Raw genomic sequence first — 12,159 nt, forward strand, 5'->3', positions numbered from 1 at the left:
ATATGTTATCGATTGATTTTTGGTGGTTGGCTTGCCATCCCTAATTCCACATCCCTTCTGCATGACATTGAGTTGACTTTGCTTTTAAATATTTTAATTTGTAATAAGAAAAAAACAGTGAAATATAGTTTATATTGAAACTCAACTTGAGGACTCGCTGCTCTCTATGGAGCGTGAGCAGCATTTGTGAGTGTCGTCAAGGTCGGTCAGCTGGTTTTAGGACAATCGTAATAGAACAAGTGGTGTGGAGGCTAAGAACGTGAACGAGAACGAAAACAACAATTGCAGCAGCTGCTGCATTTGACGGCAGGCCAAACAGATTATGTAAGTAGACGCACAATGCGATCCGAGCAGGAATAACAATTACCTGAAGTCTTCTCAGAGATCCCAGATCCAGATAACGATTCACTCCATTTGAGACCGAAAGAAAGAGCAAGATGCGTTCCCGTAGCAATTCCGGCGTCCGTCTGGACTACTATCAGCGGATTGTGCATCGCTTAATATTGGCGCACCAGGAGCCGGTAACTGGCCTATTTCCAGCTTCGAATGTTAATTCACATGCCTGGATCCGAGACAATGTCTATTGCATCTTGGCTGTTTGGGGCCTTTCGATGGCCTATAAAAAGATTGCCGATCAGGACGAAGATCGCGCCAAATGCTATGAGCTCGAACAGAGCTGTGTCAAGCTTATGCGGGGCCTTCTGATGGCAATGATGAACCAAAAGGACAAAGTTGAGAAATTCAAGATGACCCAAAGTCCCTACGATTCTCTGCATGCTAAGTATTCAAGCAAAAATGGCTTGCCAGTAGTCGGAGACAGAGAATGGGGCCATCTACAGATCGATGCCGTGTCCCTGTATCTACTAATTCTTGCCCAGATGACGGCATCTGGACTGCAAATTGTTTTCTCACTGGATGAAGTGTCATTCATACAAAATTTGGTATTCTATATAGAATCAGCTTACTCTATACCCGATTATGGTATTTGGGAGCGTGGCGACAAGACAAATCATGGTAAGCATCAAACTTTAATCTATGCAGCATAAGAAGAATGCTAATTTGAATTTTATCTTTGGATAGGTGAGCCTGAGCTGAATGCCAGCTCCATTGGCATGGCAAAGGCAGCTTTGGAGGCAATGAATGAATTGGATTTATTTGGAGCCCGTGGCGGTCCGGCCAGTGTTATCCATGTGCTGGCAGATGAGGCCCACAAATGTCAGGCTGTGCTTCAATCAATGTTGCCGCGTGAGTCGAACAGCAAGGAATTGGATTCTGGTCTCCTGTGTGTCATTGGCTTCCCTGCATTTGCTGTGGACGATGCCCAGCTAATTCACAACACCAAGGATGCCATTCTCTGCCGCCTGCAGGGAAAATATGGTTGTAAACGTTTTCTACGCGATGGCTATCGCACCCCTAAAGAGGATCCCTCTCGCCTCTACTATGAACGCTGGGAATTACGAATGTTTGAGAATATCGAGTGCGAATGGCCACTTTTCTATTGCTACCTGATCCTCTTTCATGCCTTCCAAAACGATAAACGTTCAGTTCAGGAGTATGCTGATCGTCTCGAAAAGATAATGGTTCGATCGGAAGATGGTATATTGCTTGTTCCAGAGAGTTATGCTGTGCCGCAGGATCTGGTGGGATTTGAATACCAAAAACCTGGCTCTCAAGCCAGAGAAGTTGTTGGACGTTGTCCCTTTTTGTGGGGTCAATCCCTCTTTATATTGGGCAGACTTTTGCAAGAAGTGAGTACAAATGAATAATAATTTATTGGGCATCTTTTTTACATTTTCACGTTTTTTTTTTTAATTTATCTAGGGCTTCTTGGCCGTTGGTGAATTGGATCCCCTGAATCGTCGTCTGGGTGCTCAAAAGAAACCGGATGTTGTTGTCCAGGTTGTAATTATAGCCGAGGACAATGAGATTCGTGACAAATTAGCCGAACATGATTTGCATGTTCAGACAATTGCTGAAGTTGCTCCCATCGAGGTACAACCAGCCCGAGTGCTAAGTCATTTGTATACCTATTTGGGTAGGAATCGCAAGTTGGGCTTAAGTGGACGCAAATCCCGGGATGTGGGCATCTTGAGTACCAGTAAATTGTATTCGCTCAAGGATCGTATTTTTGCCTTTACCCCGCAGGTAAGTTTATCGTGATTATAATGAACATATTATACGTTTGCCTTTCCTCTCTTTATCCTACCCTGTTGTTCCCAATTCTTCTTCTTTGATGAAACACTCTTCTGACCTCTTTATATCTCTATATATATATATATATATATATATTTATAGGTATACATACTATATCACTATTACTATTCATGTACAAAACTAATTTATTTGATACTCAAATTTGTTAAATTGGTGAAATCAATCTATCAAATACTGAAAGTTTAATTTTACCATTTGAATATCAACAATTTTCTCCCCACACACAAATATTTTTTTCCTATAGTATATGATTTCTTCTTTACTTAAATTATAATCAATTATGGTTTGTTTTTGTTTTTCTTATTGCTTTATTAATATACATATATGTATGTGTGCATATACATACATATACATATATATATATATATAAATATATTGTTTTGCATCAGTTTGTCGACTTGTCACGCTTCTATATTGCCTCCGATAATGAACTTATGATTGACATCCTTAAAGGCGAAATCAATTTTCTCAAGTCCGCTTGGGATCTGCTGGGTCGTCCGTTGGTGACATTAGTACTGAAGCGCATCCATTTAGGTCGGTCCAATTTGATATTCGGAGTATACTACTTTTTTTAAACAATCATTAGTATTATTATTTAATTAATTTAAGTGTGTGTGGTTACATCCTTTCTTTTCCTTTTTTTTTTGTAATTTTTTTAATTGTAAATTTTGCTATTGTTTTCTGCAAGGGTTTGCGTTTGTTTTCAATTGATTTATACATATACACACACTCACCCCTACACACACGCACACACACACACACACACAGTACCGACTACAATTTAATTTTTCTATAATTTGAATTGTTTTTGTTCTACCGTCGTTTAGTTATTAGTTACATTTTTTTAGTTACCCAATTATAATATAAATTTTTTTTTTTTTGGTAATGGAAGCACCAAATACATACACCCACTCACACACACACACACATATATATATCTATATACACATTTTATCCTCATCCTCCTATCACTTATATAGACATATATATATATAGTTAGTTTCTCTCCCCCTTTTCTATGGTTTGCTTATCCCATCTCTTCTGTTCATTTTCCTCCCATTTTCCTTAGAAGCCTTAAACCAACTTCGGCTTTTCGAAGTTTCTTATATCCTTGCAGTTTTTTTTTAACAAAACCTTCTTCCAGGAGATTAGGAACTTTTAAAAAACAAATAGTTTTAGGGAAATAGTCGTCGAATGTATTCAAAAAGTATCAAATTTGGAGTGCTTTGAATATTTTACAGTTCCTTCATGGACTAAATCGTATGAATATATCAGAAGCATCTCAATTTTTCACTTTATTTACACTTAATATTCAAAAATATCTAAACAATGACAAAAATTGAGTCTGTTTCAAGGGCTCACAGAAGGAGTAAATGCCTTTGAAGTAACCCTAAATTGGGGAGCAGCTTTTGTTGATCCAAACGTTAGCCAAATCTTGGATTTAAAAAATGAATAACTTTTCTTGAATTGATTGAAATTTTACAATCTTATTGTCAATTTTGTATAAAGTTTCTTAGTGATATTATTTGAAAGAGACTTTGTTAAAGAAATATTCAAGAATTTTGTTCAAATTTTGAGAGACAAAGTCTTGAAATTTTACAGTCGAGTTTTTGTTAAGTTATTTCTAATCATTTCCTTTAGAATTGCCACATCCTTGAATTTGGCTTGATATTTCTGTTAAATAAATATAAATAAACAATAAGTTTTGAAAGGCAAAAAGTACCTGAGGATCCATGATATTTTATAGTCTTGTTTTGAGGATCCATGATATTATTTTATAGTCTTGTCTATAAGTCTTGTCTTGTTATACTTATCTTGTCTAGTAAATATCATGGATCCTCAGGTACTTTGTTGATGTATTTGGCAGTCAAAGTCCTTTACAATTGTCATTGTCCTTGCATTTGATTTGACATTTTAGTTAAACATATTGAGATATACACTAATATAATCATTATTTAACCAAAAAGTGTCAATTCTGCGATTCCTGCAATTAAAATAAAGACTCAAAAACTTTTGTAAGATGTTTGTCTTCTTTTTATTTCTGTTGTATTTAAACAGTTTTTTTCCGATCCCTTATGTTGTCCATACTATATAAGGTTCGATTTGTTAGTTTTCCATACAAGGATATGGAAGGTTTCCCCCTGCAAGGATATAAAATGAAACAAAAAAAATAATCATATAAAGAAAAATCCAATTGGAATCGAAGCAACAAAACAAATTATTCATTTTTACCCCTTCCCACGATTGCCTTACCGTTCACCTCCGTCAACAACAACAACAACCAACAACAACTACAATCAACTACAATACACAGCATATCGACTATGAAGAATACTACACAACACGTGATCCCGATTTGCTTGCTAGCAATTTTACAACAAATTTAGCATTCTTGACCAACAATTGGCGTCATATGTTGGGCAGGCCGACAATCACATTAATGGCTACGCATTATATGCTAGGTAACTACCATATAAGAACATCAAAAAAAAAATGATCTAAATTAAAAATCAATTGCATAAAAACCTCCCTCCACGCCCACGCCCACAACCAACCAACCACTACCCACCCCACACAACAATGCTGTTGCCAATGCTGCCTACCTTCACCCCCTTTCCCCCAATTCCCGTCACTTTCCACACACATTGAATCCAATACGAAATGAAACATTTACAACAACAACAACAAAAAAACACATACGAATACTATATGCATATATATCTTATAGCTATGATATGATATATAAAATTGTGTGACACTTGTTTGTGTTTGCCAGAAACTCCTCACTTAATGCTTTTCCCCCTCTCCCTCTCTCTCTCTCTATCTCTCTTTGTATTTGATCCCTTTAATTGTTGTCATTACACACTGCTTCTTCTTTCTATGCAATTATTGAACTTCTATATGCCCGCATGTTAATCTACCCTACCGATCTATACTTATGTACATAAAAATGTAGTTCATAGAAAGTATAGTGTATAGTGTATTCGTTGCCTAAAGTAAGGTAAATAAGTTAACCTAATCCTCCATTTTGCCCTAACTCCCACTCAGATTTTTGAGCAACTTGAGAAAGTTTTTTTTTTGTATAGAAAAAGTTAATAGTATTTGTTTCAATAATTCATTTAGGGATGCTACATAATCCATGCTACACAAATTTTCAAAAAATTTGACTCTTCTTCCCTCTACTCATGACATTTTTAATCACCTTTGTGACTCTTCCCTACTTATCACTTTGGACAATCCACTAAGCTTAGTTAGTCATGGATCTAAGTGCCTCACAGTTGAGGACTTAAAAAAATACGACTGAGAATTGTTAAGGATCCATGAAGTTTTAGAGACTATATAGACGCCATAAAAACATTGAACTATCGTCTCTACTTAGCCACCGAGATCAAGGATCTCAAAATGAACTATGAATTATGTCTTTCCTTTTAAGGGCCTTTTCCCTTTTTGTTTCGATTTGCACTTTGTGATTAGAATAATCATTACATATATGATGAATGCAATTGACTTTCAGTTTAATGCTTGATATTCTTCTTTATCTTTCCGCAATGTATTAACTTTAAAAAAAAAAAAAACAAGGTTTATGGCATATTTTAATTTGTTTCTAACTATTTTCCCAGTGTGTCTAATATTTAGAATATCTATTAGCTTTTTATACTAACCTTAAGATGAAATGTGTGATGATGGTGATGCCTATTATATTTATATGAATATCTAGTGAAAAAGATTATATAATTTGACCGTATGTTCGGTTATTGTTGTTAATTTGTGACTAATGCAAAACTCGTAGATCTTAAGAGTCGTCAAGCCGCCGCCACAATAACCCGAAAGTCATTCCTGTCCGCCATTTCATTGATTCATTCATTTTTGAATATTAACATAACAAAAAAAAAACAATAATTTAATTGATTTTCTTTTGTGTGTTTGTGTGTGTGTGTTAACCAGATCAAGATCGTATACCATTGGCCATGATACAAACGATGAGAAAACTAAAATCTGGCTATATCAATGGAACACGTGTCATGTTGGGCAATTTAAAGGACTTTCTGAATACCTCAGCCATTACGGATTTGAGTTTTCTGGGCAGCACCGAGGATGGCTATCCAGATCGTTTGCATCCCGATGTCCAGACCTATCTCGATGAGCATCTATTGCGTTCGTTTAGTAATCGCAATACAATGAATTTACGTGGTGGCCAATTGCGTCCACGTACTCTGCGACGTCGTATGTCATGCAAGGGAGCCATCAAGAAGACCCGTTCCATAAATGTTGATTGTAAGTAGCAGTCGCAGGCGAGTCTTGTAATCAAATACACTTAATCCATATTCCCCTGTTGCAGCTGATAATCTGGGCATGGAGGGTCCCTCCCCACTGACAGAACGTCGCTTATCCTCCATAGTTCCTCCACCTTGGCTGCAGGCCAATAAACAGAACCATGTCAGTGTTTTTGCCACCACACCAGAAGAGGGGCCCACCTCGCCACCACAATTGGGCGGTGAATTGATACGTGAGAATATCTATCCTGTGGATCCGCATCATGGACGTTTGGCCGTCGACAGGCGCAGCGAATTTGTGCGACAACAAGAGAGTTAGTATCTAACTAAATGATAGTAGATGGGTTTATTTGTCTCCCTTCTTTATTATTTACATTGCTTTGAGTATGATGATTTTATTTTCATTTTAATTTTCTTTCATTTCATTGTTATCTTTGGTTTCTGGTTTATTATTGTTTTAATTGAACAACAATTAGTAACTGTGCCCAAAATTCTAATTCAACGCCATCGTGCGGAAACAAATTTCGCGGAAACAGAGGTCGAAGAGCTAATCGCTATGCTACGCGAAACAGAGAATCTCGAGGAGCAAGGCGATATTCTACAATTTTTGGTCGATACACAAGGATTGGATTTCAATACAGGTACGAAAAGTTTTCATTATTGTTAAATTGAAAAACAATCAATCAACCATTGAAAAGACTTGATTTGATTGCTTTTAAGAACGATCTGAAGTTCTTTTAGTTTAATAATACAAGCTTGATAAACAAACACACCCACGCATATATACACACACACACACGCAAAACATTCAAAATTATTATACACCACATAAATTTATGGGGAAACAATTTTAATTTGTTGAACATATTCATCTTGCGATATGATGATATCAACAATTAAGTTTAATGATGTGTTTGTTAAAATATAGTTTAGAGACTAGATTGGGTGAATATATAAATGTAGTTAGGTATGAGGCATATATAATCTCCTTGTTAAATCATAAATAGATTGTAGAACCAAATTCTAAAGTTCAAAATCGACGAAATCAAAATCAAAGAATGAAGTGAACAGAAGTGATAAATATGAGTAACATTTGTTAAACGGTAACAGATTGTGATCTGTCAGTTCATGAAGAATCTAAAATCCTTTCTAGATCCTATAAAACAAAAAAAGGTTTTTGACTCAGAAAGTTCAGTAGTTTTCAAAGGAGAGTTTGATCAAAACTGCTCGACCACTTTAAAGATTCGTAGTTGGACGTAAAGACAGCCCAAAAAAAAAAGGAAAACTTCTTGGAAATTTCGATATTGCGGGGGTCTCCTGACTTCTTAGACTCTTTTCTTGAATGCATCCATGAAACAGATTAATGTTATTTCGAATACAATTATATTTTTATTTAAAGATATTAAAGAACTTCAAAAATTGGCAAGCAAAAATGTTAACAAAACAGTTTTAAAGCCAAATTAAATCTTCATTTGAAAGGAAGAACACAGACCGTTTATATAGCTTTAGTATTCAATGGTAGATCTAGCTCATACGATAGGAAAAATCGCTTTTGGATATCGAAATTTGCCCAGTTTCTTAGATGAGTTCTTGCTTTTGGGTAAGGAAATTGTTCTCTCCAAGGGGAAAGGAGAATCCGCCAAGTACATTGTATAAGTACTTTACAATTGCCTTAGAAAACAAAACCATAATTGGCGTGAATTTAATAAAATCGATTCCTAAATACTGCCAAAAACAAGATATTTCCAAACTTTAAATGGTCTAGTGGTCTAGGATTAAATATAGTAGGACAAATGTCTAGTTAGCCAATAATAACGTATACGCCCAGTGTGCGCCTGATTAACTAACAAAATTTTGCATAATGTTCAGATAATTTTTATAAATGATGTCAATGAAGAAGAGACAAATTGAAGACTTTTTAGATTTCAATATTTGTCATCATCATTTACTTCATTTATTAGCATTATCATTAAACTACATATTTTAGATAGGGAAAAAAACACTCAAAATATATAGAAGAAAGAAAGATTTAGCTATATTTTTAATACGAATTTGTATTTCCGTAAGGGTAGCAGAAAATTGTCCCAATTGTCTTCTTACTGTTGGATATTAACCCTTAATTTAAAGAATCGGGTATTAATATTGAAAGGGAGGGGAAAAATGCATTTAATTGTTGCCATTAAATTTTAGTTGTTCATCTGTTTCTCTCTTTTGTGTCTTGTTTGGTTTTTGTTTTTGTGTATTATATTTTCTGTGATATTGTCTATTCCTCCTCCTCCTCCTCCAACGTCATGCGTCGTGTCTTCGTTCGTTCGTTCGTCTGTGTCCAATCAGCTGGCCTGGGTTTTAAGCATAAAAGCGGCGACAATGATAATAATAATGCTGCTGTGGGTAAGTTGCCTGCTCTGGGCTGTTTTATTGTATGGAATTAATCGATTGGTGTTTGTTCGATCTGTGTGTACCACAACAATCCAATTTACCCCCCACCACCCCCACCCAGCATTATCATAACAAAAACCAACTCAACTCCATTTTCCCCCCGCCCCCTTTGAATTGGCAATGAATCCCACTTTCAGCTCGAATTACTTAACAATTGTTTGTTAACAAAGTCTATCTATCCCTTGTTTTTTTTTTACATGATTATTTGTCTCACTTTCTCTCTGTCTGTCGCTCTCTGAGACTTCTTAAACTGTTATACAAATAAAAAAACTGTTATACACTTTTGATAGACATTTTTTGAATGTCTTTCTTAGCATTAATTATCTCTAATCATCTCATTTAAATGTGTTTTTAGCTGCTTTAATTAATGTTATTCTTTTCTTTTTTCAATCCAAATTTTATTTCTTTTATTTATTTTTCGTCACCCACACACACACACACACACATAAACAAACTTACACACATTTACATGGAAATTGAATACATGGTGACCATCATCATCCTTGCATGATACTTCTGTGCTGGGCGCGCTCTAATTAACCCACATGATGCCACATTTAACTTGCCTCAACAAACAACAACCAACAACAACAACAACAACTTGTCTAAATCCGCATTCCCTCTCAAACCCTTCTAACCAATTATCCCCAACTAATCCAATCCACTAAAAAAAAAAACAAAATGTAACCAAAAAACAAAAAAAAAATATGTAAAACTAAAAACCAAACACAAAAAAGAACTCGAGCAAACATTTCTGGATGAAGTTGTGCTCGAACTGGCTGGTGGTGGGACGTGTGGTGGTGGTGGTAGTGGTGCTGCTGGTGCTTCATCCTCATCTACGTCGCCTACATCTTCTGCTTCTGCTGTCATGCCCAAAGTGATTATCGATGCCGCCTCCTCACCCACAACAGCCACAGCTAACGATGAGAATGAGAAGAATAACAAAGTGACCGCCGCCACCGCCACCAATTCTGCCACCGCTAGCAACAATAATCAGAACAACACAAGCTCGAATAACAACAACGATTCTTCTCAATCTGAAGGCATGCTAGAGGAGGGACGTGTCGTCACCGTACGGGATCTTCTGAAGGGTCTCTATGAGAAAGCCTGCCAGCAGAAGCTATGGGGCTTGGTCCGCCATACAGCTGGCATGTTGGGCAAACGTGTCGAGGATTTGGCCAAAGCGGTAACCGATCTATTGGTGCGCCAGAAGCAAGTAACTGTGGGAATGCCGCCAAACAATGAGCATACAATAACCGCTCCCCTGCCCGAGGGTGAGCTACGTCAGTTGATACACGATGTAAGACCAAGAACAAAAAGAGGTTCCTAGTGTCTCACATCTCACATGTCTTGTTTTGTTTTTCTCTTTCGTTGTCAGGCTTATGGCGATGATGAGAGTACAGCCATGTTGACACAAGAGTTAATGGTCTATCTGGCCATGTTTATACGGACCGAGCCGCAACTGTTTCATGAGATGTTACGCCTGCGTGTTGGCCTCATCATTCAGGTTATGGCCAAGGAGCTGTCGCGTACCCTTAACTGTGACGGTGAGGCAGCATCGGAACATCTACTTAATCTCTCGCCATTCGAGATGAAGAATCTGCTCTATCATATACTCAGCGGCAAAGAGTTTGCCGTCAGCAGCGGTAAGTAGAACATTGCTTCCTCCTCCATCATCATCATCCTCATTCTAATTTCAATTTCATTTCTATTGACAGTTGCTCGTGGCAATCTTTCGATTGTGAGTTGCAAAAGCAGTCGCGTTAGTAAGAAAAGCCAAATTGGTCTGGGTGATCCAGAGGGTGAGGATGCTCTTATAGCCACTATTGATGATAGGCAAGGTCAGTGGTTGCGTCGACGTCGTCTCGATGGTGCATTGAATCGAGTGCCCAGAGATTTCTACTCACGCGTGTGGACGGTCTTGGAGAAATGTCAGGGCTTGGCCATCGAGGGACGTGTTTTGCAACAGAGCCTTACCCAGGAAATGACGCCGGGTGAATTAAAGTTTGCCCTAGAAGTGGAAACGGCCTTGAATCAAATACCACAGCCAGAGTATCGTCAACTTGTGGTTGAGGCCCTAATGGTTCTTACCCTGGTCACTGAGCACAATATGGTGCCATCTTTGGGTGATGTTATCTATGTGGAGCATTTGGTGCACAAGGCCAACCAATTATTCCTCGAGGATCAACGCAAGGTGCAAGGCGATGCCACTCTATGCTGTGCCAAGCTCAAGGACGGCAAGGAACAACAACAGGCGGCATCTGGCATGTTGCTCTGTGGTGGAGCTGCCTATATATGTCAGCATCTGTACGATAGGTGGGTTAAATAAAGATTATTGTGGTCATATTTTCATCCTAATTTGCGCTCTCTCTTGCAGTGCTCCCAGCGGCAGCTATGGCACCATGACCTACATGTCCCGTGCTGTAGCCCATGTACTCGACTGTGTGCCTAAGCATGGTGAAATGGAGTGTGCCATTTCGTAAACTCTTCTTCGGCGCCTCACTTAATCGTTACTGGATACTTTCTCTCTTTATCTCTCACACGCGCACATACTCACTCAGTCTCTCTGTCCCTCTCTCGATCGTATGTCAGAGAAATACCCCCCAAAACCCATCCCCACCCCATCTCCTCCTGTATATATATTTCTATTTGTTTATGACTTAAATATTTTTGTTTTATTTATGCAATCTTGATGGCCAAAAAAAAAAAACAAACTAAAAGAACAGACAAAGTTAATTTCTAATGTCTCTTAACATATACATATATATGTATATATATTATCTCCCCAAATCCTCCCCTATAGTCTTCAAGAATGTCAAATTTCTGCTATGTTTCGGCTAATAATTGTTTGTTTTATTTTTATTATTATTTTTTCTTAATTTTTTTTAACGTTTTCATTGTAAAGAAAGAGAAATTAATTGTAAAACAGAATTTACAATAAAGAATTGTTTTTTTTTTTTGCAGTGTTGAAACCAAAACCGAACCATTTGGTATTAAATAAATTAATACTTTACCGTTACGAGAAAATAAAAAAAAAAAAAAAACATAAAAATAGCAACAATATTAACTTTAAGAATTTTGAGATTTTAGTTAAAAAAGAAAATATTCAAATATATATATTAAAATTATTAACACAACTCTTTTGTTTTTAATCCATTTTTTAAAAAGCTATAAGGATATTTGAGTTTATATTTAGAATTTCCTTTCATTTATATATAAAACCTTTCGATGT

At 36.9% G+C, this 12,159-nt stretch overlaps 1 protein-coding gene across 11 annotated transcripts; it reads left to right on the forward strand.

Moving 5' to 3' along the window:
- The first annotated feature begins 72 nt into the window (after window positions 1–72).
- Window positions 73–12,064, forward strand: LOC6644519 (probable phosphorylase b kinase regulatory subunit alpha). Of its 11 annotated transcripts, none has more exons than XM_023176953.2 (13): window positions 73–324; window positions 374–1,014; window positions 1,081–1,748; window positions 1,822–2,145; window positions 2,604–2,748; window positions 6,160–6,489; window positions 6,554–6,802; window positions 6,965–7,129; window positions 8,823–8,879; window positions 9,665–10,227; window positions 10,306–10,573; window positions 10,646–11,243; window positions 11,305–12,064. In XM_023176953.2, exons 2-13 carry the CDS (start codon window positions 438–440, stop codon window positions 11,408–11,410), a joined length of 4,050 nt encoding a protein of 1,349 aa, XP_023032721.1. In that variant the 5' UTR covers window positions 73–324; window positions 374–437; the 3' UTR covers window positions 11,411–12,064. The 11 variants fall into 11 exon arrangements, with proteins under 11 accessions (XP_023032721.1, XP_002067398.2, XP_023032723.1 ...); XM_002067362.4 differs by lacking the exon at window positions 2,604–2,748 and adding an exon at window positions 4,529–4,676; XM_023176955.2 differs by lacking the exon at window positions 2,604–2,748 and adding an exon at window positions 4,529–4,676 and having other exon boundaries at window positions 7,025–7,129.
- Window positions 12,065–12,159: the final 95 nt, after the last annotated feature.

Source organism: Drosophila willistoni (assembly GCF_018902025.1).
Source record: "Drosophila willistoni isolate 14030-0811.24 chromosome XL unlocalized genomic scaffold, UCI_dwil_1.1 Seg142, whole genome shotgun sequence".
NCBI classification, from domain to species: Eukaryota; Metazoa; Arthropoda; class Insecta; order Diptera; family Drosophilidae; genus Drosophila; species Drosophila willistoni.

What these genes read in the sequence shown, in the direction of transcription:
- LOC6644519 (XM_002067362.4), top strand. Translation starts at nt 438, where the DNA reads ATGCGTTCCCGTAGCAATTCCGGCGTCCGTCTGGACTACTATCAGCGG. An exon ending in TGGCGACAAGACAAATCATG is followed by an intron (nt 1,015 to 1,080) that starts GTAAGCATCAAA and finishes ATCTTTGGATAG; the next exon opens with GTGAGCCTGAGCTGAATGCC. An exon ending in AGAGTTTGCCGTCAGCAGCG is followed by an intron (nt 10,574 to 10,645) that starts GTAAGTAGAACA and finishes TTCTATTGACAG; the next exon opens with TTGCTCGTGGCAATCTTTCG.